Source organism: Scylla paramamosain, chromosome 29 (genome assembly GCF_035594125.1).
Source record: "Scylla paramamosain isolate STU-SP2022 chromosome 29, ASM3559412v1, whole genome shotgun sequence".
In the NCBI taxonomy this organism is placed as follows: domain Eukaryota; kingdom Metazoa; phylum Arthropoda; class Malacostraca; order Decapoda; family Portunidae; genus Scylla; species Scylla paramamosain.
Genome location: NC_087179.1, coordinates 17,706,843 through 17,734,379, shown reverse-complemented (window position 1 = coordinate 17,734,379; position 27,537 = coordinate 17,706,843). Strand labels below are relative to the sequence as shown.

General features: G+C 42.7%; 2 protein-coding genes across 8 annotated transcripts in view; one reads left to right on the top strand and one right to left on the bottom strand.

Moving 5' to 3' along the window:
* Positions 1-10,246, top strand: part of LOC135115500 (tetraspanin-2A-like) — a 16,400-nt gene extending 6,154 nt beyond the window's left edge. For both annotated transcript variants that reach the window (XM_064032342.1, XM_064032341.1), the window contains exons 4-7: positions 5,069-5,248; positions 5,747-5,824; positions 7,905-8,012; positions 8,261-10,246. In XM_064032342.1, the coding sequence (XP_063888412.1) occupies positions 5,069-5,248; positions 5,747-5,824; positions 7,905-8,012; positions 8,261-8,332 (438 nt within the window). In that variant the 3' untranslated portion in view covers positions 8,333-10,246. The remainder of the gene's footprint in view (positions 1-5,068; positions 5,249-5,746; positions 5,825-7,904; positions 8,013-8,260) is intronic.
* LOC135115498 (probable E3 ubiquitin-protein ligase HERC1) overlaps positions 9,642-27,537 on the bottom strand; it is a 50,685-nt gene continuing 32,789 nt past the window's right edge. For 5 of the 6 annotated variants that reach the window (XM_064032333.1, XM_064032336.1, XM_064032335.1 and 2 more), the window contains 23 exons: positions 27,115-27,322; positions 26,614-26,753; positions 26,038-26,240; positions 25,329-25,531; positions 24,782-24,955; positions 24,368-24,492; positions 23,963-24,128; positions 23,627-23,747; positions 23,013-23,098; positions 22,726-22,871; positions 22,128-22,308; positions 21,696-21,824; positions 21,298-21,411; positions 20,753-20,920; positions 20,440-20,631; positions 19,016-20,310; positions 18,679-18,886; positions 18,458-18,570; positions 17,989-18,069; positions 17,661-17,813; positions 17,049-17,182; positions 16,413-16,566; positions 9,642-15,988 (listed from right to left, as the gene is read on the bottom strand). In XM_064032333.1, coding sequence (XP_063888403.1) covers positions 15,782-15,988; positions 16,413-16,566; positions 17,049-17,182; positions 17,661-17,813; positions 17,989-18,069; positions 18,458-18,570; positions 18,679-18,886; positions 19,016-20,310; positions 20,440-20,631; positions 20,753-20,920; positions 21,298-21,411; positions 21,696-21,824; positions 22,128-22,308; positions 22,726-22,871; positions 23,013-23,098; positions 23,627-23,747; positions 23,963-24,128; positions 24,368-24,492; positions 24,782-24,955; positions 25,329-25,531; positions 26,038-26,240; positions 26,614-26,753; positions 27,115-27,322 — 4,701 coding nt within the window. In that variant the 3' untranslated portion in view covers positions 9,642-15,781. The remainder of the gene's footprint in view (positions 15,989-16,412; positions 16,567-17,048; positions 17,183-17,660; positions 17,814-17,988; positions 18,070-18,457; positions 18,571-18,678; positions 18,887-19,015; positions 20,311-20,439; positions 20,632-20,752; positions 20,921-21,297; positions 21,412-21,695; positions 21,825-22,127; positions 22,309-22,725; positions 22,872-23,012; positions 23,099-23,626; positions 23,748-23,962; positions 24,129-24,367; positions 24,493-24,781; positions 24,956-25,328; positions 25,532-26,037; positions 26,241-26,613; positions 26,754-27,114; positions 27,323-27,537) is intronic. The other variant, XM_064032334.1, reaches the window with a different exon arrangement.

Here is a 27,537-nt window from a genome sequence, read left to right as displayed (position 1 = left end):
AATTGAAATAGTTGTAGTTGCTGCTGTTGTTGTTGTTGTTGTTTTAGTTGTAGTTGTAGTGGTTGTTAACGTTTGGACACGGTGATAAGTAATTACAGTACACGAAATACAAGAAAAGCAATAATTTTACCTTCTTTCCTTACCCGTCCACCTCTACACACACACACACACACACACACACATACACACACCTTTCCCTCTCCCACTCTTCAAATCTTCCCTCCTATTTTCTTTCTACTTCTTCCAGCACTCCCGTCTCCTCAAACACACACACACACACACACACACACACACACAGCAAAAGTACAGACAATCTCTCCTTGCCCTCCTTCCACACACACACACACACACACACACCCTCACTCAACTCACGCCCTCCGCCGCCTCAACCTCAAGACAAGGCGTAATATATCAGCCACGTGTACAGAACAATTGCAAGAAGTCCTCAGCACCGTGACCCGTAAACAATTCGATAAGAGAAGAGAAAGGAAACAAAAAATAAGTAAAAAGACGACTCAGCGTGTTTTACGAAATGAAGTGACGTAATGCTAGGCTAAATGGTATTCTGAAAAGTACGATAATTAGTTTTTGAAGTGAAGAGGATGGAGAAGAGTTGAAAAAATAAATAAATAAACAAACGAGTCAGCGCGTTTTCCGAAATGAAGTGACGTAATGCTGTGCTAAATGGTATTCTGAAAAGTACGATAATTAGTTTTTGAAGTGAAGAGGGTGGAGAAGAGATGAAAAAAAAATGAGGTTAAACTGAAGGAAGATACGCAAAAGACTGATTCCATTCTCAAACGTTAAGGAGTTTGTTTATTAAAGTGAAAGAAGAGAGGCAGTGTTGGAATAAATTAAAGTTTTGGGAGACACGGTAGAAATAAGACGCTATTTGTTTCTCATTTGTTGTTCCTTTGTGTTCCTTCTCCTCCCTTCCCATCTCACGCTATCCGGTTTGTTCTTCCTTTCTCTTCCTTTCTATTTCTTCTTCGCACCACATATTATCCACATTTCTTGTTTTTTTTTTCTTTCTCTTCCTTTGCGCTTCTCCTCCTCCTCCTTCTCTTCCCTTCCCATCTACTACAGAATCTCTCTTACATGTTCTCTCTTTTTTTTTCCTCTCTCTTTCTCTCTCTCCTCATTTACCTAATCCGTTCTTCCTTCTATTTCCTTTTAGTTTTCTCTTTCTCTCATCATTTAGTTAAGCCGCTCTTCCTACTTTTCTTTTTTTTCTCTCTCCTTCTCTCTCTCTCTCTCCTACTCAATCTCTCCTTCGTGTTTATATCTTTTCCTCATCACCCTTCTCTCTTTCTACGCAGCCAAGGGAGGAGAGGAAAGGCAAGAAGTAGGGAAGACGTGCCGTGATGTGATGTGCCACGTAAGGCTTGCAATAATGTGACAATTGTAAGGGAACATTAGGGGGCGGAAGGAAATTCTGGAAGGAAGGGAAATTATATGGATGGAAAAAAAAGGATGAGAAGGAAAGAAAGGAAGAAAGAAAGACCATTAAAGAGATTACGGACTCTTAAAATTGGGATCTCTCTCTCTCTCTCTCTCTCTCTCTCTCTCTGCGTGGATTTCTTGAAGAGCAAAGGGGGAGAAAAGAAAAGTGTGTGTGTGTGTGTGTGTGTGTGTGTGTGTGTGTGTGTGTGTGTGTGTGTGTGTGTGTGTGTGTGTGTGTGTGTGTTTAGCTTATTCCTTCCCATCTCCCACTTTCTTTTCTCCCATACCCTCACTTTCCTCTCTCTCTCTCTCTCTCTCTCTCTCTCTCTCTCTCTCTCTCTCTCTCTCTCTCTCTCTCTCTCTCTCTCTCATACATAATCACTGTGGTCTGACTAATATCGCGTGATGCAAGAACAGAAGAGACGAAGAGGCAGCAGAAGAAAGGAGGAGACGGAAGAAAGGAAAGGGAAAAAGTGCAGAAGAGGAAGAGAGAGAGAGAGAGAGAAAGAGAAAGAGAGAGAGAGAGAAAGAAAGAGAGAGACAGACCTTTGACCTGCTGGAAACTGGAACCCTCAACTGCAGCCCACTTCCCGGAAATTAATGAAGACGGATGATGAAAAACAAAGCGAAGGGAAAGTGGGAAAAAAAGAAAAGAAAAACAAATGAATAACGTTGTTGTGGTGTTGTTTATCTTCTTTCTATCTATCTTTCTTTCTCCCCCTTCGTAAATAATAGGCTGATACATAAAGTTTTCATCCATATAAGGTAATACACTGAAATTCCGGTTATATTCGTACAGTTTTTCATCCGTATACCTTAAATACTTAAATTACAACTATTATATTCATACACTTCTCATTCATACACACTAATGCACTGTTATCGTATTCACTCACTGTTCACCCACACCTCCTTGTACACTAAGGTTACTGCGGTGAATAACTAACGTATACAAAAGGGTCTATTGGAGTGAATGGTTAGTGGAGTGAAGGGGGATGGATGCTAAAATATGCAGATGTTTCCCCATTTGCAACAGAAAACGGAGGGGATGAGTACGCGAGTGAATATCAGAAAACGAGAACAATGAACTGAAATAGCTACACAAAAAGAAGAAAATAAGTGAGTAAACGACGGAAGCACCAGAAAAAAAAGATGAAATAGAAAAAATAAATAGCAAAATAAGTTAGAAAGTAGTGCAACAATCCTTCATCTCGTATTACTGGTGAACTCTGGAACGTGCTGCCTCTTTTATATATACTTCGATAGCATAGACCAGCAATACATAAGAAAATGAACGAAAGAAAACGTGCAGTAGACATTTTTTTTTCCATTCAGTTTACTTATATATATATAAAAAAAAACTGGCAATCCACGCTACTGTCTGTCTTTTTGCCTGTCTGTCTGTCTGTCTGTCTGTCTGTCTATAACTAAGATGACAACGCCCAGCAAAGGGAAAAGATGAAGACAGTGAAGAGTGAGAGTGCTTACAACAAATTGATTCTTGTACAAAAAAAATTGTGATGAGTGAGTCTTAAATTATGCAGTGTGTGTGTGTGTGTGTGTGTGTGTGTGTGTGTGTGTGTGTGTGTGTGTGTGTGTGTGTGTACAGTCGACTCACTTTCCTGTCACTGTACCTAAATACATACACACGCATTCCTCCCTCCCTCCCCTCCCTTCCTGTACACACACTCTCTCTCTCCCTCCTTCACTTCCCTCCCTTCCTGTACACACTCCATCCGTGCCTCCCAGCCCTCCCTTCCTGCATGTACACACACCCCTCTCTGCCTCTCTCCCTCCCTCAGTGTTGGACGTAAGTGGTTAGAAAGCCTAGTTAGTGATGTTTGTGATTGCCTTTCTGATTACTGTCCGATGCTCTTCTGATTACAAGATTGGTGTGTGTGTGTGTGTGTGTGTGTCCTATGGGGTTTCACCGTTCACACACACCGTTCAGACTAACTTGGCGGATAAACCCAGCCCACGTCCTCGCTTCTAACACGTTATTGGGTACTTGGGTGAATAAGCCCCGCCCCTTTCCTCAGTCGCCGCACGTGATTGGCAGACGGCTCAGGGAGGAGTGATTTGATTGGCTCTCACTGGTTGGTTGGAAGAATAGGCTGGAATTCGTCAAATTTATCTGAAGGAAGTGACTAGACTGCCTTACCTGGACGTGAAACTAATTAAGGAGCGTCTAGGTATGAATGTTGATCTATTTATTGCATTTCTCGTCATTTTTGTTTTGTTTTTTTATCTGTCCTTCGTTTGTTTATCTCTGTTACGTCGTCTTTCATTCAGCTTTTTCTATCATTCACATTTCATCATTTTCTTTAATTCCTCTTTGCATAGTTCCCCCTGTTTTGACGGAATCTCACTTCTTTTTTTTTTCTTTTTTCCTTTTACATTTATTCTCGTTCCTTATTCATCATTCAGCATTCATCCTCGTTCCTTATTCCATAGTTTTTATCACCCTTTCATAATTTCATCTATCTTTTATCATATTCATTCTTATCATTCTTCATTCCTTATCGTTCCAAAATTTAATCCCCCAGTTTTTTTTTTATATTCGATCTTACGTAACTTAATTAATCTTGCAGGGACACACAGTAGTAATTTTGTTGATGTCGATGAAAAAGAACAGTATGTAAGTATTTAAATATGATGTCAGCAGTAAGTAGTCTGTAGTAACTTAATAGTAATTGTAGTAACTTAAATATAATCGTTGTTTGATTAGTAAAGTAGTGGAGTAGAGTAAATGATTGTAGTAGAGGTTTAAGTAATAAGTGGATTTTAATTTTTGTATCTAGATTAACAGTACTGGTTGTAGTTGATGTTAATTGATTGTTAAGTAGAGTAATTGAGTAGTTATATGTGTAATGATTGCAATGATTGGTAGTAATTACTTTAATCAGTAGCTTAGTGGCTTAAGTAATTATTATTATTATTATTTTATGTATTAGTAGTAATAGTAAACAAATTGTGGTAGTAATAATAGTTGTCGTAGTAGTGATGGTGGTGGTGGTAGTAGTTACACAAGTAGAAGTAGCAACAATGACAATAATGATAATAGTGACAAATATGATGATGACAATGAGAATGATGATTGTAGTCATAATAATAATAATAATAATAATAATAATAATAACAATATGTAATAAAATAACTAAATCAAACAATAAGTACAATGAAAACACTACAACCACATCACAAAACACAAACTAATCTTTTTTTTTTCCTCCCTCCCTCCCGTCCCTTCATCCCTCCAATATTTCCTCCAACACCTCCATCCTTCCTCCAACTCTCCAATCTTTCCTCCATCACCTCCATCCATGTTGTCCTTCCATCTAACCATCTATCCTTCCTTTAACCATTTCTAACCATCCACTTTTCCATCTAACTCTTCATCCTTTACCTCCAATCAACACGCATCAATCTTCTGCCCTTCCTTCACCTCCTTTTTGTCACTTATCCTTCCTCTAACTTCCTGCCCTTCCATCTAACCTTTCATCCTTTCTTTATCCTTCCTCTAACCATCCATTCGTCACCAAACTCTCCATTCTTTAACCTCAAATCAACACTTAACGATCTTCTGCTCTTCCTCCTCCTCTATCTCCTCCTACAAACCCGACAGTACATGATTTTTACGGTCATCACCTTCATCATGCTGCTGGGCGGGGCTGCCTACACGCTGGACAATGGTATGGAGGATTCAAAAGCCTATCCTTTCATTCAAGAGCAAATGCGGCAACTGATTCACCGCTACCAGTGGGACGTGGCTGCCAGACGCTCAGTTGATATCATTCAGGAATACGTAAGTGAATGGGTTGGTTAGGTTGAGTGAATGAATGAGTGGGTGAGTTGGGGAGTTGAGAGGTGCGTGTGGTGAGTGATGGTTTGGTTGGTTGTCTGAGTGAATGGTTGGCTGGTTGTTCGTTTGATTGTTTGGTGGTTCGCTGTTTGGTTGGGTCGGTTTAGTGAGTGAGTGAGTGATTGACTGAGTGACCGAATGAATGGGTGAATTGATTGACTAAATAATTGAGCGAGTGAAAGCGTCACAACAAAGGGTAAGTGCAGAGAGAGAGAGAGATTACATTTCAGTGACCCACATCTCTCATTTCCTTACCATACCATCACCACCACCACCACCATCACCATCACACTAATCTTCATCACCATCATCACCTTTACTATTCTACCTTTCCTTCGACAAGTATTTGTTTGCACCTCAATCTGCACTCACGCACGCATTGTACCTTCATTAGAATCTTAGCACGTTTGTCTGTCTCTCACCTGGCCCTCCTTGACACAGGTGGGCTGCTGCGGAGGCTACTCGCACAATGACTACACGGATATACACCTGCCCGTGCCCAACACCTGCCGTGACCAGGTGAGTCAACACAATCAACACCTCATCCATCTTTCCCAGTGCTTCTCCCGTCGACTTTCTCTCGCATCTCTCTTTCTTTCTCTTTCTCTCTCTGTTCGTTTCCACTTACTAATCTAGCTTCTGTTTTTTTTTTTTCTTTTCTTTCCTGCGCTTACTCCTCCTCTTCCTCCTCTCTTTCGTCTTGATCTCATTTTTTTTATTTTTCATCTACTTTTCATGTATCTAGTACGTATTTTCTTTTCTCTTTATTATTCAATTTTGTTGCTTTCGTTTTCTTTGTCTTTTTTTTGTCTTATCCTTCCTCCTTCTTATATTTTTTTTCTTCATTATATTTCTTATTGTTCATCTTTGCTTATTTTTTTCTTGTATTTTTCTCATTATTCTCTTGTTAATGTTGATATTTTCATGTTTAATTTAATCTTTTCTCTTCCTCTTCTCTTCATTTTTGTCCTCCTTGTCATCTTTGTTTCGCTTCCTCCACTCTGCTTTCACTCGCATCTCTCTTTTTTCTTTTTTTTTTCTTCCCACTACTCCAGATAGTTATTTTCATCTTACTCCTTCTTTTTCTTCTTCACTGTTTCAAGACTTTCCTTCCTTTCCTTGTGTATTATAAGCCTATAACATTTAGCATTATTATTATTATTATTATTATTTTCATTGTTGTTGCTGTTGCTGTTGTTGTTGTTACTTATTCTTAAGTATTCTCTTTTTTCAGTGTTTTCTTATCTTATAATATTCTTTTTTTTTTTTATTAATTTATTTCTTCTTCAGTCATCATCTTTTTTTCTTGCATCTTTCTTTTGGATTGTCTAATTTCGTTCTCTGTCATCACATTTTCATGCTAATGTGATAAACGTAGACACAAGAGACATCTAGCGTCATTCAACTCTCCAAGCGCTGTACTGCAGCTGACACTTCTGCTTTCCTTGGCCCGGCAGGAACTGTGCACCGGACTTGAGAAAAAGATGGAGGAATGCATTAGTGCAGCGCTATGTGGAGACAGGCATGGTGGGCGGGGCTTTTAGCTTAAAAATTTGTGGAAAATAAAGCCAGGTGGGGCAGGGCGGGGCACGGGGCAGGGAAAACACTGAGAATCAATGAAAAAAGGCCTTACCTCTCCCACTTCGCCGTGAGTTACCAAAATCAATATATCACGATGTGTAAAATTCATAATCGTGACTAATCGTGAACAAAACACTTGACAATCGCTGCGGTCGTCATGCAATGTGTGCCAGGAATCTGCGTGCAGGGCCGCGGTGACCTGCGCTGCAAAGAAACGTCGCGGAGCCTCAAGACTGTCAACTTCCGGCGATTTGTCGACAAAAGGGCGAGGCGGCGACGTCGCTGATAACCCGGTGAATAACAGGCGTGTTTTCTCTATGTCACTGACGAAAAAGAAAACACAGATAAACAAATAAATAGTTAGATAAAATGAATGTATAAACTGATTGAGTAATTATATAATGAGCGAATGAAAATAATAATAAATAAATAAATAAGAAAGAAAAAAAAAATACTGTTGAGGCGTCCAATGATATCGCACCGGATTGCAGCGAATTGTTGGCGAGAAATATACGAGCATCGCGTGGCGTAACCTGCGTAAAATATCCGGTACGTGCTGGCTGCTGTGACACTTAAAACATTTTATCACAGATGATTCACCGTTATTGCGTCATGTCGCCCAACTCTGCCGTGTCTGCCTCACCCACATAGTTGTCGATATTTCGCTAATGCGCGGTCAATGAGCCTTCGTGGTTATATCGGCGTTTTTTATCCTTTTATCCATCCTTTATCAGTCAGTCAACCAATCAATTAATTCCTTCTCCACCTACTCATCCATCAATCTATTCATTAGTCAACCAGTCAACCAGTTTCTATCTTATCAATCAGTCTGTTTCTCCTTCATTAATCTATCTATCTATCTATCTATCAGTCAATCTATACATCAATCTATCAATCAATCTATCTATCTATCAGTTCCCTTTTCATCCAGTCAACCATTCATCTATTCATCAATCAGTCAGTTTCTCTTTCAACCCATCAACTATTTTGTCAGTCATCCCCCTCCCCTTCTCCACAGGTGACCGGTAACCAGTACAGTGATTCTTGCGCTGAGATTTTCGGCCAATACCTGGAAGTGCGCACTGGATGGCTGGCTGGCCTCTCCCTGTCCCTCTGTTTCTTCCAGGTAGGTCATCCCCCCTTACTGTTCATATGTTAAATTATGCATTAGATTAAGTTCCTTGTGATTCAAAGGTTCTTACTTTTTCTTTTTCTTTTTCATTTCCTTATACGTACGTTCCCTCGATCTTGTTAATCTATCACTAGAACTGTAAATATACCCTAAAAACCTGTGTAATTTCAACTAGAGTCTTTTAAAAGTATTGAAGGTAGGGGCCGAAGACTTTCAGAATAATGTCCTATGTGTGTTTGCAGTGTTTCGCCATGATGATCTCCGTGTGCATGTATATGGCCCTGAAGGAGAGAGACGAGGATAGGCGCATGTAGTTTGGTTCACTCAAGCCTACGCCCTTACCTCGCCACCTGCCTCCACCAGTCCCCACTACAGATTCCTTCACCCAGCACTCCTACACGTCTGCTGCAGTGAATGATACGCCACGCCCTCTTGTTTCAGTACGACTAAAAAATGTAGTGGAATGTTTATAGAATGATATAGAATTTAGTACAAAAATGTTTTATGTATCTAAATTGTTAAATTTAGTTGATATATATATATATATATATATATATATATATATATATATATATATATATATATATATATATATATATATATATATATATATATATATATATTTTTTTTTTTTTTTTTTTTTTCTTTTTTTATGTGGGAAGTCCGTAGGTTACTTTATAAATGAATAGATAAGAAAATCAAATCGAATAAAGTAACTAGATAGGCAAATAGTAGATGAATAATTAGTGTATATGTCTGTTCAAAAATTCACATTAAATATAAAACTTGGTTAGCGCAACACTTCTTCAGGATTAAGTAAACACGCTAATGAATTCACTTTCCCTGTCCTGTGCATTCTTCGGTCAGTATTCTCAAACGTGACATCTCAATTTCTATAGGAGGCATTTAACCAGAGAGAACGTGTACTACTACTACTACTACCACTAATGATGACCGATTTTGATCACTAACCATCCTTATCAGTATGAGTTTGGAATTCATTCTTCTGCCATACCCATACCATAAGACACAAGTAGTAGCATGCATACGTACGTGTCTTTGTGTTAATGGTATGTCTGATGATTGTACGTCTAGTACACTTATAGCTTGTGACTGATTGATAAAAGTAAGGTCGTGTATGTGTAAAGTGTTGAATGAACTTGTTACTTGATTGCTAGAATATTTTTAGTTGAATATGATAAATGACTTGTGTTGCACTGATTTTGAACTCTCCATTTCAAATGTTTGGAAACGCTGTATGGAGCAATTGGTGATCATAAGATTGTGTCTATATAACAATCAACAACCTTCTGATAATGTGAGGGAGGTGGGATGCCTGTTGTTGTTGTGTCCTTTATTCTTTCAGTCACGCTCCTCCAGTGCAAACATTTGAAACATTACAAACATTTCAGGCTACCAAGAGAGCACTGTCTATGTCACACGTAGTTATGTTGTGAGGAAGGTGGGATGCTTCTACTTATGTCTTAATAAGAATCTTTCTCTACTATTTACCCATCCAGTGTTTATGAATGAAAGACTTACATTGCTGTGCTTAGTTCTGGATGCTAAGAGTCCTGCTAAAATGTTTGTATTGCATAGAAGGAAGAGGGAATAAAAGATTAATCTGGTCTTTTCTCAGCTACTCAATTATTTACAAGACAGTGGTGACAGAGAGAAGACAAAATAGATAATCAATTTTGTCTTTTCCTGGCTAGTCGGTTAATAAGACAGTGGCGAAAGTGTTTAAGTGTTGCAGGTGATTATGGAATTGTGTAGCAGTGAAATGATTAGATCAATACCTGTGAATTAGGAGTACTTCTGCAGAAGCTCTTGATGCTACCACAGGACCCTTCTTCCTCTCTCTCTCTCTCTCTCTCTCTCTCTCTCTCTCTGCATGAAGGGATTCCTCACTCTGGTGTCTGAATAATTTTGTGATGAGTGGAATTCCAGCTGAAGCAATAAAGGTTAGATTTGTTAGTTTTGTGCTGTCTCTGTGAATGGTAAAACCTATTTCATTTGCTCTTTTTGAAGTTCTCAGACTGGTATTGCATAAAAAGCATTCCACTACAGTTTATATTTAGTCAGTGTAAGTGTGATGTGCGAGTCAGTAATTATGGGCAACACTACAAGTTTATTATGTATTTCTTTAAGAGTGCGGGAACATGAACACTTTTTATATGTTTATATTTTGAAAGTTCCCAAAACAAATTAATAAATCAATAAGTTTTGCACTGTGTATTACTAAAAAATTTATCCTCATGAAATGCTTCCCTTTGTAGCATCAGAAAAGCACTGAGAAGCTTATATGAAGGCGAGATGAACCTTCAGCTGTAATGCCCTGGCCAGGGACTGAACCCCCAATGCTGACACTAAGGTACAGAGTACAATACCTCAAACATTATAGCCAAACTGTCAGGTCTCAAGATTATTTTTGGGGCTTTTATACCTCCAATCACCACTCTCTCCAACTGATGATGAACACTAGGTGATGACAATGGTGATGATGATGATAATGATGATAATGATACCAAAGGAACAAAAGTAACAAACACAACCAATTTAAGGAATGAAAACCACAAAGTAAAAAAAGCTGTATAAATTTAACGAAACATTTAAAAATTGGATTTAATTATACAGAATATTTTTCTCAGTAACAATTTAATATCAATTTGGTCAGAAGATTTTTCTAATTTAGACGTCTACAGTTAAGTGGACAATGTACTGAATTACCACAGAGGTTAAGGAGACCACCTTTTAGTTGTGATGGGATTATACACTGGCTATTAACACTGACAGAGGGGAGTGAGTGCTGGGGGTAGGCGGGAGCTGCCTGGCTGGTGGTGGTGGTGGTGGTGGATGGGTGGGGCTGAGGGCGGAGGTGCATCTACTACTATAAAAATACAAAAAACACATCCATCCACACGCTCACTTTCTCTGCGTCAAGCGAGTACAAACAGCAAGTTCAATGTACCTAGAAACTCAAACACGTCTTGGTTCATAACACTTGGTCTGCCACTGGTCCGCAAGTACTGCTATATTTGTGAAGCTTGTGTGGCGATGATGGAAGGCTGGATGGGGGCAACACACAACTGCCTCTGGGTACTGCCACACCAGGATCAAACTGACTGACTGACTGACTGGCTGGGCTACTGTTTACTGACTACACATTCAGGCCATTTAGAACCTACCAAGTCAATCTGTTCTTTCAGTATAGTTATATATACAATCATAGTAAGAAGTCAAATAACATGCTGCACTCACTTCCACTGTGTTTTGCTTCATTCCTCAATCTGAAGTCTTCTGATCTTTTGATACTACCCTTAAGAAGCCAGACAATTAACAGACTCTTAGTGGGTCAGAGGACTTAATGTTGAAGGAAAACAAAGCACAGTGGGAATGAGTACAGAAGATTATGTGGCTTTTGACCATCACTGTTCAAGCTCCTCAGAAATGTTATGCCAGCTGGTGGACCTGGAGGAGGAGACTGTCACTTGGGAGAGAGTGAGAGGGATGTAAGGTAAGAAAAGTGAAGAGAGGGAAAGGACAGTAAGGTAATGGGGTGCAGATAACTGGAAATGACTGACTAGATAGAAAAGGCCTTAAAGTTTGTTAAGAAAGTCTTGTTAAGTAGTGAATTATGAAGAGAGAGTGACAGTGATCTGAAGTTGCCAAAATACAATAACCAACTATTTTTCGTGACAAGTTCCTTTTATTGCAAGAAATGATGAGAGAGTGTAGATTAACTTGACTATCCTGATGAATACAGGTAGAAATTGATTCTCCAGGTGAGTCTTTTAACCAGACACAGACCTTACGATGGCCAGACTATGCTCTCCAGTCCGTCAGTCCAGCCCAGCACCACTCAGTTCATCCCCTGGTGAGGCTGGCGAGGCAGGAGGGTGTTCTGGGAAGCCATGGAGTACTATTTATCTAGTTGTGTTTTTACAGGACTGAATCAAGCTCGTCATGTCCACGCTGACCAAAGTAAGGTTCTCTATTACTCCCCAAGGTACAGCCATCCAAGGATCACAAAAAACAAGCGTGTGAAACAAAACGCCTCCATAACACCCACCACTGCAGAATAAATGCCGAACTCTGATAAGCATTTATCACGACCTGCTTATGTGTTGGACAGTACATGCTAGCTGAATAGTAACCAGAGATTGAAATACACGTGTTATGAGGTCTGGGAGGGAGGGAGGGGAGCCAGGAGTGCTGAGGGATGGTGCTGGAGGGAGGCTGTGTTCTGCCTGTCTTTGAAAGCAAGACTATGGGCTAGGGAACACACTGAGAGAGAGAGAGAGAGAGAGAGAGAGAGAGAGAGAGAGGGAGAGGGAGAGGGAGAGGGAGAGGGGGGGACTGCCACTAAATCTAAGGACACACGTGACTGAGGTATAAGAGTGTACTAAAGTAAACAAATAACATTCAAAACTTTTACATAACAATAAATAAATAGGCAAGATAAATCAACAGCAATCACAGCTTGTACATACCTAACACCAGGAAAGCAAACATATACAGAAATAATGGTAAATTTACACACGTACATACGAGATTCGGAAGTCTTACACAAACAAACAAAAGATGACTAGCACAATAACCATTATACTATGCACCTTTGAGAGCCCTGCAGATTGTACACACACAGGTATATTCTTAAACGCTCAGCTCTCTCACCAGGACTACTTTCAAAGGTCACAGGGATGATCAGTCAATTCTCATGGGTAAGTTTCGTATTGATGACACTCGATCCTCGCTAAATTATCACAAAAATCATAAAAAAACAACCTTGCAAACCCCAATAACTCCACTACAGCCTGTTGAAAGCAGTCAAGATGGGACACTGAAGAGTTTAGGAATATAAGCAATGACCTGCCCTGGAAAGAAGACCACGGGAAGTAATCTTTGTCGCCCTTGAACTGAGAAAGTGACGTGAGCCTGACACTGGCGTAAAAATATTAGAGATGGAAAAACAAGACACACACTTAGTAAATACCCCTCAATGTGTTTCCTGTGGTACGTATAGTGTTCAGCAGTGCTCTTCAGTCTGCAGCAAGACTGTCTCAGCTTTGCCTTCACTGGGATCAAGTACTGGAGGGACAAGGTTGCATCATTGTCCTCAGATGGGTGAAGCTGAGATATCTTGTTCTCATCTTGTTTTGTTCACATATCACAAGTACGTCCTTTGGCCACTTATAAAAACAATAAAAATTGAACACTTACATAACAAAATTTACAAGTGGGGTAACACACAACCACTTTGGAAACCCACCTTGCAGTAAAACAATTAACAAATATGGCAAACATTTAACAGACACCAGTATGTAAAAAAAAGTGAGCAAGAAGTCATGGCTAGAAAAAACGGTTAGTAACGTTAAAATCACACAGTTGCATTCAAAACTTGCGTGTAAAAGTGCTACCTAACTCAGCCACATCCTCTTGGTGTGGCTTCTTAAGCATCACACTTCTAACACCTCCAACAAGTGATCCTCTCAAGATGAAAGAAGAAGACAAGGATGCTGCAGCTTTCAGACTCAATAAATACTCATCTGGAATGTCATGACTTTGTGAATGAAGAGTAAATATATTATAACACTTCTGTCCACCTTCAGTTCAGCTTTGTCAACAGAGAACAGGTAGAGAAGGTCAAGGAAGGAAGGGCTAGTTAGGAATGAAGCCTTGTATAAAAAGCATGATATCTTGTCTTTACAAAAATAGGGGAGAGAAAAGTTAGCCATGTTAAGAATGTTCTCAAGAGTGTACTGAAGGAATACATGGAAGCTGCAAGCACCACAAAGCTTTCCTCTGCCTAAACTCAGCAGCAATGATTTATCTTCACTATTATTACCGAGTTGCAGCACTGCAACAACAACATTATGCGGCGCTGGCTAGGGTTATGAGAGAACGCTATCTCCTCCATTGAAAAGCTGCCACGACTGAACTCTGAACCTTAAGGCTGCAATCTGGGAGCTACATTAGAGAGTGACCCAACCCTCTAATTCAAGTCAAAAATACAAATCATAATCCCATTCTTTGGCAGCAGTATATGAGCATATATAATAACAAAAACTGCCATACCTAGGAAGTCCATGACCCTCTACTGAGGATATAAACTTTGACAATAACAGTATAAAATTCCAGTACATCTTGATTAGCAAGCGCATGCATATAAAATCGGCAAACTCAGGACTCACAGGCATCAGGAAGAAAGGGAAGGTGAGATAGTGTAGCAATAAGTCAAAGAGAAGCTGAGTACAAGTGGGCTGCTACCTTGCAACTCACTGCTTTCCCTGCCTGAGTCCCAAGTCACCAATGTGTGCCTGACTCAAACAATCCCTGTGAGCATCCAAATGCAAAAAACTGCTTCTACCCCATCACAGATATGGCACTTGCTCTTCAGTGTGCAAATGTTCCTGTTGAGCCAGTCTGTGATAAGTATTTGAGCATGAAAAATGGGGTTAGGCTAATGTTATATAAAGAACCACCTGCCTCACAGGACTGTGGTGCCCCTGCTGAATAAAGAAAACTGCTCCGCTGGATAATAGCAAAGGAGACAAAGCACACACGGGCACACACGAACATGCACACATGCACACACGCTTGGACAAACACCCAGACACTGATCTCGGGTGCTGCTGGAAATGTAGACGCTACAAGTTCTTCACGTGAACTAAACAAACACTTGCCTACAACACTGGACAACCTATTATCTCCTTCCTGGTCCTTCACCACAAGGCATCTCTGATTACCCTGATTACTGGAACAAGTGAACCTTTTGCTCAACTGAAAATAATGCAAACCTTAGATAAATGCGTCTTTCCTTAGCGAGTGTAAAGCTGACACCAAAGTAAAAGTATCACTAGAAGGCAATGTGTATCATAGAATTGTTATGGTGATCACTTATGAATGAAAGAGTATAATTGTGTTCATATTTTCTGCTCGTCCATTTCTATACGTGAAAGGTTTCTCGCAGCCGACCAAAACCCTCGTGGCTAATATTTCTTTCGTAATCCAAGTAAAAGAAGTTCTACATTGGTTTCTCCTACTGGTACAAATGTTGCCTCACGCACACCATCTACTTGTGTCAAGACAATCTTGCGGTGAGTGGTGTGGTCGGTCTTGTTAATAAGTACAAAATGGCGTCATCATATACTGTATAGTTTCCCCATAAAGCTACCAAGACCTTATCAATATTCTGTCCCTTTTCTAACAGCCAGTAGTGTAATACAGCTCCTGTTAAGAATGTCTCCAAAATACAAATGTTGACTTGTGATGAACACATTCTATCTGATGCTACAACAGCATACTTTGATGAAGCTGTGCCAAGAACTTCTCCTTTTTCAAAGTATAATAGCATACAGCCCTTTCTATCTATGTCTTGGCTATCTATTCACTTACATTCCTATCAGATCCTTAGTTTTCAAGAGGTTTTTATGGGATAGTGTATGTTTATCAAGGCATTTTTATCTTGCACTGAGGAATGGAGGAATGTCACAATGAATGCCACATTATATTACTCAAGAATGTGAAGAGAGTGACTGTTGGTTGGAGGAATCTTATATTGAATGCCATGTTATGTTACTCATTGGTGGAGTGTGTGCGTGTGCATCTGTGTGTTGTTCTGAAGAGTCTTGTATTGAATGCCGCATCATGTTACTCATCAGCAGTACGGGCGCGTGTGTGTATGTATGTGTGTGCGTGCGGGAGAGCAACGGTGACACAGTCCACGATGTGCGAGTCACAAACGCGCCGCCTGCCGCCTCTCAGAACTCATCGTCGTCTGAGTGATGGTTCGGATCCTGGTTGCGTGCCAGCATGTAATTGTCCATGTCGATGGAGCGGCAGTTGTTGATGGCGTAGCGCAGGCGCTCAGCCATCACCTCCTGGCTGGAATAGGGTGGCAGGCGCAGCTGGAAAAAGCAGGTCTGGGCTGTGGGTAACGTGTCCATTGGCCGGTCCACTCGCATCACCTGCAATGGCGCAGGGCAAGGAACGCTGACACACAACTACTTCAAGACAAAGGACATCAGTAATGAACAAATGAATAGTGAACAGAGCCATTACTCACCAGTGGAAAGTAAAAAAGGAAAGAGGAAAAACTACAGGATGATAAAACAAACATAAATAGAAATGAGGATGAAAACAGATACCCATAAATAAAACTTAATTCCAAATATCAGCCTACCGTCATAGTTAAAAAATCACTACTTGTCTCATACGAATAAAAATACACATAAGGTTCTCAGTCTCTTCAATGTGTTCCAATTACTTTTGTTAAATGGAAGAGAACAAACATGAAGTACTTAGAGACTCACCATCACCATCACGGCCTGTCACAACACCTCACCCAACACAGCCACCACCACCACCACCACCACCACCAACACCACTTACCTGGAACCGCTGTGAGAGGTCTGCCAGGTTGGCCGGGAGTCTGGAGCGGCCCGACACGAAGCGCACAAACAGGACGCGCTCACAAGGACTGAAGGACTCCAGGATGGCCCACAGCCACTGCACCAGCGTGTCATGCTCCTCCACCTCACGGTACCTACACACACACATACACACACAGAGATCAGTGGAATGTGTTATCCAAGAAAGTGGTTTATGAAAAGAGAATAAATAAATCTAAACAATGTATAATAGTCTGGTATTAAAAGAAAGAACATTACAAGCTTGACTCAATCCTGTAAAAATACAAATAGGTAAATATATACACAAACATACAGAAAATCCATGAGAGTTATCAAAAGAAAGATACAAACTGACATGCCACCACACGTAATGAAGAAAGTCCATCCAGCTAATTGTAACTCATTTCCCAAAATATATAAATGATGATCCTTGTTCTATTAAATAAAGCAGAAGACATACAAGAGCAAGCATTTAGAAGGCACATATAACAAAAAGCACCCATCCTACTCATCTCCAAGCCAGTCTCCTAATGTGTAAACAACATAACACTAAATTCTGCACCAATGAAGATAAAAGTTGGCAAGCACTGAGCAACAAAGCAGCAGAGACACACACCTGACCACCTTCCTGAGCGTGGCAACAGAGATGTGAGGCAGGCCACACACCAGCTGCTCCAGGTGCGCTGCCGTCATGAGGGACAGCAGTGGCACAGGCACAATGCACGCCATGCCCTCCCTCACAGCCGCCACCTGCACCACAAACACAAGATGAGATAAACAAACTGGAAGGCCTGATACTGATATACATAAAGAGGAAGAGAAGTGATACAGATATAGATAAACTGAAGAAAAGACCTGATATAGATACTTATACATATACAGGAGGAAATATCTGACATAGGTATATTATTGAGAAAACTCTGACCTGGTATAGGCCTGAGTGATAAAAATGCAAAACTGTGTGTGTGTGTGTGTGTGTTTCAGATTTTTTTTACCTGAAGATAAACAGTTTCTATGCTGTCAAAATATCTAGGTCACATTTTCCAGTTTTTCATGCATTTCTTATACCAGGTAAAAGATTTCCCAATAGTACATCAACCTGACATAGATACACATAAATTGAGAGAAAGACCTGATAGAGACAAGGAGACAGAATCACAGAATAGCTCAGGTCCCATACACTATCATTGGACCACTAAGTAAACAGTCTCAGCCCCAGCACCCCCACCTGTCGGTCCATCTGGTGCAGACGGTAATGGATGGTGCGGGCCACATATTCCTGCCTGTTGGTGAAGGTGAGGGGCACAGCACGGCCTCCAGGCACCACTGCCACTCTTGCTCCTGTCAGACTCATGCACTCAAAGCTCTCCAGAGGAATGACCTGCAGGGAGAGGATGCCAGATCATGTCAGGTGAGATTAGTCAAGTCAATTCCCTGCATTCCTTTTGTTTATGAGTGAAGGTTGTGGTTCTATGTAGCAAGAGGGTTTGTGAGAGTGTATGTCTTTAGTTTGCATGTTTGTATCTCCCCATGTCCTCCATCAGGCAGGTACTCACGTCATGGAAGGTGTCCTCAGTCACTCCATCCTGATCAATGTCCCGGATGGCTCTCAGTGTCTGCATGTACTCGATGTCCACCTGTCAACACACAGGAAGCATCACACTCTGTCACTATCTTTATTACCACCTCATTACTTCAAAGGAAAAGACTTTCCTCCTTGAATGTTTGACTATAAAAGTGTTCTGAAAATCATAAGTGCAGTAACTATTTATCTTAACCCAGTTCTGCTTATCTGTCTCAGGACCATATTCTGAAACATTTCTGTCCATTCCTCCACTACTTTTGAAAGACTAGCTGAAGTTACACAGATTTTAAAGGTTGTTTTTTATGGTTCTAGTGACAGATTAACATGATTTATACATTAATGACAGGAGAAACACCCATGAGAACCCAGCAAATCTTTGTGGCTTTGGAAAAGTGGTGGTGAGACAGAAGAGTGTTTCAGAATAGGGATTTCAGCCTCACCTCCTCCAGGTCAGCTGAGGATGGGGAGATGCCGGCCAGCAGCTTCCAAACAAGAGGTGCGAGGGGTAGGGCAAGGGGCTTCTTGGTACGAATTGCAACACCAAAGAGGATGCCTGTGGATGAAGGGAGAGAATGTTCAGTCTTTACCTACAGAGATTTAAAATGGATGACGCAGTAAGCTGCATCTTTACATAGTTACAGAGAGTTCCTCTTCTACACACCAAGGAACTTGAACCACATGAGGTGATTGGCCTGGGTGAGATCAGGGTTGAGGAGGAAGCGGTCCCGGTTGTTGCCGACATCAGAGATGGCGTTGGGGGTGGAGATGAGGAGAGGCACAGCACCAGTGACCAGCTCATGGCACATTTCTGTCATGGTGTCGTCAAACACACCACCTGCATCATCAGCACCTTCCCCTACCAGCTTCACCTGGAAGTGGGCAACAAAGATCTTTTGCATACAAATTAACAAACAACTTTTAAACAGATTTTCCATGATGAAAACCTTTCAACGCCTTTCTTTTTGTGTACATGCAGCAAAACCCTGCTCTTCACTAACCTTCCAGGCCCTGGAGGGCAGGCGCAGATCTGATGGCTTCAGCTTGACCACCTGCCGAGCCAGTTGGGTGAAGATTGGCCTGCAGGGCACCCCTCTGCTGGAAATCCTCTTGACAGTCACCTGAGGGCCATAGTTGCGGCCCTGGACCATAGTGCGGCCCAGGCAGCGCACCAGAGGCAGCGTGTACACTCTTGGGGACACCAGGGAGCGCACCTCACCCGAGGTGACAGCACTCACATTGTCCAGGTAGCACTCACTACCAGGCGTGAGGGTGATCAGCTTCCAAGAAGAGTACAGCAGGTCACTGAACTGATGTAGCAGCCTCAGGCGGGCACACAGTGCACCACGGGACACGTTCTGCAGGTTGGGGTACTGTGGGGGCACAGATGCAGGCACCCCCAGCTGCATGGGAGCAGGGTTGCCAGGGGTTACAGGGGGAAGGGGAGGTGCAGTCCAAGCAGCGCTGTGGCTGCGGCCAGCGCTGATCTGCCGGATGCCCTTCCCAACCAATGTGCGGATGAGCTGTGGCTCCCTGACAGCGGCAGAGTGGCCCAGGCCCAGCTGGCCATCACTGTTGACACCCCAGCCCAGCACATCCCCGGTGGAAGTGAGGGCCACAGTGTGCTCTGACCCCACTGCTACATCCACCACTGTCTGGCCCACCAACGCTGGTACCAGCTGGGGGCGGTTGTGGCCTCTGGTGCGTGACTCAGGCTGCCCAATGAGGCGGTCCATGCCGCAGGTGTACACACAGCCTTCCCGGGTGAGGAACACGGTGAACTGCGTCCCACAGCACACCTTCTTCACCCCAATGCCACACATGGTCTCCACCTTCTGGGGCGTGGACTTAGAGGTGGAGTTGCCCAAGCCCAGCTTGCCGTAGTCACCATCACCAAAGGCCCACACCGTGTTGCCGTCAGTGCTGCAGCACACAGTGTGGTTGAGGCCACAAGCCACCTGTCCCACCCGCCAGCCATCCAGGGCCATCACGCGCTCTGGCAATTTCTTGTTGGCTGTGGAGCCGAGCCCCAGGCGGCCATAGTCGCCGTTACCAAAAGTGAACAGCTTGCCATCAGCGGTGACCACAGCGGTGTGCTTGAACCCACATGCCAGGTGCACCACCTCCTGCCCCTGGAATGCCTCAATCTGCCGTGGCCGACGCTGCCGGTCTGAGTTGCCGTGCCCCAGTTTGCCATAGTCTCCATCGCCCCAGGAGAACACTTCCCCGCTGTCTGTCACTGCCAGGCTGTGGCCGTCAGACCCACAAGATGTGGCCACTTGGGTCACCACAAATCCTGTTTCAAAGAGATCAAGTTTGAGGCTTCATAGTAAGCATAGTAACACAAATAAAACGCTAAAGAGTAATTTCAATAAAGGAATCACACAAGTACATGTGATTGTGTCTCAAAGAGCTGGAGCATCACCTTGCAGGGTTGAGATGACAGTAGGGGTGTGGAGGTCATCTGAGTTGCCTTGTCCCAGCCGTCCATAACTGCCCTCCCCACACGCCAGGATGGAGCCGTTGGCCGTCACAATAAAGGTACAGTTTTGACCACACACCACCTGCTGGGCACATCCCAGTGTCTCTGTCAGCACTGGAACCTGGCTGCTGCGGCCTGTGGTGAGGGGAAGAAACCAAAGGCATTAAACAACAGGCTCTGATGGTTTAATCTTATGGTAATGTACTCGTATATCCATATCTTGGATTATGGTTAAGAGCAGTGGACCTCTCATTACCTGTCTCAGCCAGCTGTCCATGGCGGCCACTGCCCCACATATACACGTGGCAGCGGCCGCCCACCTGCCAGTCGGCTGGCTGCTGCGTGGCCCAGGACATGACGGCTGCATCCTGTTCCACGTCCCACTTGGAATTGTTCAGTGCTACACTCAGCTCCTCCTTGTCATCTGTGGCAGGAAGTATAACATGTATAATGGACTGAATCAGCACCAGCCTTTTGATGGTGCCAAGTTAGTCTTTTTTGTAAATAACTGTTCTCAGAGTCACCTACAATTTTTGGACATTAGTTTTCATACTGCAGTTTTCCAGTTAGTTTTGTAGCCTAGAAAAAACAAAATGAACCTCCTACTCACTCTTTCATTTTTCTGAGTGACTAGCCCATGCAAATAATTTCCTACAGTGCTCCGAATGTCAAGAAAGGATGACCATAACAGTAAAAAAAGTTAAAAACATCACAAAAGCACCAAGAAGCTCCCAGCGGCTCTGCACAGCAACACTTCCAGACAGTATCATTACAACACACACACACACACACACAACTTACCAGCATACTTAAAGTGTCGTGCTACAAAGGAGGAGGGTAGGGGTGTGCGTGCCCTAAGGCTCTCTGCGGTGGCGACAGCAGTGCACAGAGTGTCCAGCCACGACCATTCCACCACTGCAACAAAACATGACAGGGTGAGTTTGTTGTGGTTGCTTGTTCCTCATCAGCAGTGACACCCAGACAGGCAGGGAGAGGCAGAGACAAAACAAATAATAATAAAGTGAAGAAACTAAGAAAATCCACACTTGGCAAAGAAACCAAGGAAATAAAATGACAAAATATAACAATGAAGGAACTGAAAATAAGAATAAATGTAAACAGAGAATGAATGTTTAGAGGAAAGGAAAGGTGAAGACTATGATGACATAAGAAACAAATCCTTTTTCTCCCACACATACCTGGCTCAGGCTGGGCCACATGGACAGGGGCTGGCTGTGTGCACAAGACACTGTCCAGACGCAGCAATAGAGCCAAGGAACACAGCTGCTGAAGGTACCGACTGTGCACCAGCTGTTCCCCGCTGATCACTGCAACACACACCAAGAACAACACTCTTTAAGAATTTCTGATATGTATTTGACAGTGAAAAAAAATTATGGCAAGTTGGAGCAACAGAATGGCAGCTAAAGATTGTTAAGAGGTAAGACAACCATAAAGATGGAAAGAAGATACAAATTGTTGATTCATGAACTGAAGGTGTGTATGAGACAACAGAAAGTAAATGGACAATTAGAGTAATGGATGGCAGCCTAAGACAGTTATAAAGAAGTGAAGTAGATGCAAGGATGTAAAGTTGCCGATGCTATTAATCAATCCATCCATCCACTGACCTAAGGGCTTCTCATGATGGTACTGTGAGAGGAGGAGGGACGGCAAGTGGCAGAGCAGGGCACGCAGGCAAGGGGCTTGGTGCAGGCCAGACATGCCCCAGCGCTGCAGTCTCATGCGGCACAGCGCCACCACACGCAGGCTGTAGAATTGCTCGTCCGCCATCAGCACAAATGTCACATTCTGCAGGGAAGGCAAGGGAGTGTTCCATAAGTGTTGTAGCTCATTTCTGCCACAATATCTTAATCTGTAACACTGAAGAGATCATCCATATAAAACACATCATTCTGTACTTGAAATGAAAAAGCTACCAAGAGCACAAACATTTCACTGAGTGCAACAGATTATCTCACTCACAAGAGACAGAATACAGAAACAATATCTCACCCTACAACAATAAAATTTAAAATACCTACATCCATACAAAACATGCAAGATATCCCAACATCAAAGAAAAAGGAGGAATAATATCTACATCCATATCATTTACATAAGTCACTCCACACTTCAAATTTAAATACCCACAATAACATGAACATTTTAACTGTGACTCAATAATATAAACATTTTTACTGTGACTCAATAATATGAACACCTTACCTGTGACTGAGTGTAGCAAATTGCCAGACCCGCTGAGCCGCACCACTTGAGGCTGGCCACACCCCCACAGCCCACCATCGTCTGCAGGAGGGAGCCGTCCTGCAGCGACCACACATTTACCACACCATTGTTACTCTTCTGACACCCTGGAGATGGAAGAAGAAGAGGAGTAGGAAAAAGTAGTGATAGTTGTAGTAAATTGTATGTGTTAGTGATATTAAAAGATGTGATTATTGATGACTATAACATATGTAGTACTAGTCATGATAGGAGTCTCCCACGCTCACCTGAGGCCAACATGAGGCCTGAGAGGGACACATCCAGGGAGGTGATGGAATTCTGGTGGCCACGTAGCTGAAGGAGGCAGCACGGACTGGGGATCAAAGCAGGATTGAATAAAGTCTCGGAATCACAAGTTCAAGATTTCGTGGTGGTAAAATTTCTGCTTTGACACTGACATGGAAGCAACAGAGACTTGAATGAGCAAGAGAAAAAAATAAAGATCATAAATACTGATCCATCTCACTCTGACAGAAAGACAAATAGATCAGTACGAAAAAGCTAAGTTGATGTTGATACAAAATTCTTTACTACAGTTTCAAGCTTGCATGACATCAAATTATGATCCTTAATAATCAGTTCTTCAGTATGATGACCAAATTTCTCACACTAAACAACAGCTTACTAGATGTACAAGAATCATACGCAATATTTCACCAGCCTATGAATCTACTGTACAATAAAGATCTTCAAAACACTTTGGAGTTAAACTGGAAACACACTGGCTTAACACTACTAAGATTACCATTAGCTACATATCCACAAAACTTTTTCAAGTCTATGAATGAAGAATGAATGAATGAATGAATGAAGTCAAAGGGGAAACAAAGCCCAACCTCACCTCTCCTCATACTGCGTGGCTCCTGAGGGTGTCGGCGTCTGTGGCACTCTCCACACGGTGATCAGTCCGTCCTCGTGGCCCACCACCAGCATGTGGGCGCACACCCCCTCACGCACACCACCTGCACACACACACAGATGCTCACTCACAAATATGAATGATGAATATACAACTTTCTTCTTTTTATCAGTCTAAATAAGCTTATTCATTCTGGGTTAAGCCACGTACCTCCCCACACAGGTCTTGGTAGGGACTTATATATAAAACAAATATATAAGAAGCAATCACAAATCACGCATTTTTTTTTATCTCTGAAACACACAACTTAACACTCACTGATGACAGGAGACCACCTAAGGGTGATGGGTGGGGCCTTGTAGTCCAGGGAGTACACCGGCGTCCACCCCCCAGCGCCTGTCTGAGCCCACACTTTGGTGCCACCCTCCCCACATGACGCAAGGAGACAACAATTGCTGCTCCACTCCAGTACCAACACGGGCCCCTGTGTGGGAAGATGAAGGGATGCTGGGTAATGCTAGAGTGCTCGAGTGTAAGATAATGGATGTACTGTGGTGCTTGGTTATGTAAACAGATACTCAGGAGATACATTTATGAGTGGATAGTATATAAGATGCAAGGATAGGCTGTGGAGAGATACTATGAGATAAACAGATTCAAAAGTGGTGCAATGAATAACAAAGGTAAGGCAGAAAACACATCACTGGGTTAGTGTAGCAGTACCTGGTGGGCGGCACAGGTGACAACATCGATCTCACAGTTGACGAAGCAGACCCTCACCACGCCGTCACTGAAGCCCACTGCCAACTCCTTGTCCTCATCTTGCCACGCCAGGCTGCTCACATACACTGCAGACAGAAGCATAGATCGGTTATGCTTCTGAAGCCTCATTTAACAGAATAATGAAAACACCATACATAGCACTTGTGTATTTGTCCAGTTATAGCATGCACAATTTAAGTTAAGGTCGTTTAAGCCTATTTTGATACATATTTGCCATCTTTCTTGAAGCTCCAGGTGTTCTTTGCAAATGTGCATGTATGTGTGTGTGTGTGTGTGTGTGTGTGTGTGTGTGTGTGTGTGTGTGTGTGTGTGTGTGTGTGTGTGTGTGTGTGTGTTTGTTTCTGTGTGTCTCACCATCCTGGCGCCCAGCATGCACCAGTGTGGTGGGCAGCAGGCCATGGGAGGTGGTAGCAGCCATGGTGACAGAGCCATCGTGGTGCCCCATCAGCACACAGTCACACATGCCTTGCCGGGCAGCCTCCAGGCAGGTGATGGGGCTGCTGCTGGACCAGATCTCAGTGGTCCCAGCTGCAATGTGAAGAAAAGATGGAAAAGACATTAAAATTATTGTCTACATACCAACCTGATGTCCCTGCAAGGTGGGGAGCCAAGCTGAAGGAAGACTATACACATATGAACAAGGAAGAAAGGCAAAATACTCACTTATGAACAGAATCAAGCAAGCTCCTTATAATATCACTCCTGTGGTTACTGAAGGTTGAACAAATAAATCAGTCCTATAATGTAACCACAAGATGGTGAAGTAAATCATGTACATTATCTGAGCTCCATCAAGTAATTTCCAGAGAACATCCACTTTTCCTACATTTCCTCCAGTCCCACCACCACAGACCCATGAGGTGCATCTCTAGATGAGGCAATAAGAGACTCAGACACTCACCAACCATGGACCACATGTTGAGCACGTTTTCAAAGGCGGCGGCAATGAAGCGGCCCGACGAGAGGGATGTGAGATACTCCACTTTGGTGTGAGAGGTTGGGTAGCTGCTGGTGTTTTCATTCAGCTGGAAGATCAGTGTGTGCTCCTGCATCCCGACACCTCGCTGGTGAACCTTCCAAGTGCGTACTGAGCTGTCATGTCCACTAGGGAGGGACAGAGGTTTAGGGTTATGATCATGTTTGCACCTCGATTCCACTACTCATTTGAGAGTCTGTCAATGATGAACCCCTGATGTAGGCAAAGACTGAAGGGAATGGTATCTACTATCCGTTAAAGGAAAATTATAATCTAGTCATAAAGCATCAAGTCTTAGCACTTCACAAGCTGCAAAATTCATAGTATTACCTCAGAACGTACGGTAAGAGTTCATCATTGCACAGCCTCACGTGTCATTCAATAAGTGTTATGAGAAGTTAAATAGTAAGGAGTAAATATGAGTAGAGTAGCAAAGATTTCTTCAACTTCCTGCACAACCACAGAAGCTACCTGGTATGTAGCTATCATAAATATGTAAACAGTAAAAAATAAATAGCAAAAATTCTTTCCACTCCCTGCACAGCCTCACAAGCCACCTGGTAAACCTTCAGAATATGTAAAACAGAAAGGAGTGAACACAGATTTCCAGGCACTTCCCAGCCACACAACCCACCTGGTGACTAGGAGGTTCTTCCCCTCCAGCCACAGGGCATTGGAGGCGGGGGCAGTGTGTCCCTCCAGCATGGTGGTCTGTGTGGTGGGCAAGGAGTGACTGAAGTCTGCACTGCTCAGGCTGCTGGTGCCGCTGCTGCTGCCTGAGCCAGACACTTCGCTGTGACCCTCAACCAGCTTCGCCCGGCCTCCAATACACTCCACCTGCACGTGTACAAGCACCATGAGCCTCAGCAGCCGTGCAAGTGATGTTTTTCAAAAGGAATTAACAACAGATGTCGCATTAAGCACAAAAAAACAGAAACAGCAAGATAAGCATAAAATTATGGACATTACTCTTCAATCTTTCTTAACATTTACTTTGAAAAATGAAAAATTCAACTAATACTGAAAAATGTTGCAACATTGTTAATAAAAATGTGCAAACTGATATCACACAACAAATGTATTTTAGGAATACCCTTGAAGAAATCACTGCTGAGCTTTGGTATCATCAAAAAGTTCTATTGTGCTTTCATAATTCTAATATTTGTGTGGAAGCATGAGAGAACATCAGTATGTTTTGTGGTGCACTGACCAGCTGTGTGGCAGCCCACTGGCGGTGTGAGTGTGGCAGGTGGGTGGACAGGATGCAGGCACCGAGAGCATTGGCCAGCTGGATGGCTGGGTCGCCCTGACTCTCCCCAGCATTGCCAAGAGGTGATGAGGCCTCCCCTGCTGAGGACATTAACTGTGTTACTACTTCCTTCATGTATTCTTATGTGATAAAAAATATTCAGTAGAAATAAAAAGAGGACCTTGCATTGTTGTTTACCTATTATGAAATCACATAAGAATTGCAAATAAATTCTGAAAATACAAAGGTATGAATGCAAAGAGAATACAACCTTAATATTCAAACCAAGCTACAGATAATCTATGAAGAAAGATTTGAAAGGTGTTATCAAAATAAGAACTTATCATAATAGTTAGTCCATAAAGCTTATATGAAATATTTTTACAATGAATTTCTATTACAAGGGAACAGGTTGCATGAATCAAGAGTAAAAGTGACAGCAGCATCCGGCCCATGGCTCACCCTTGCCAGCCACGTGGATGAGGGAGGAGTTGGCCGCCAGCAGGGACACCAGCGCCTGGGTGACGGGGAAGCTGGTGGTGTGGTGCATGCTGGAGGGGGTGCGGGAGTCCTGCCGCTCCCCACCCAGCCCCAGCTCACCCATGTCCTCCTCCCCTGAGCCTCCTATGATGTCTCCACTGGACATGCCCATTGCAGCCACCATCAAGTGCTGCACAATCAGCAACATGTCAAGAGAAAAAAAGGAGAAATGATACACACTCTAGATCAGCGGTTCACAAACTATCTTACAAGATGCCCCCTTTCTTTTGTTTCCAATAGAATCAAATGCACCTCTCATCACACTGTGTTTAGATGAAATTATATGTTTTATAATACATGTATCTTAATATCATTTAGGATTCCCTTGCAATATAAAACCCGTCA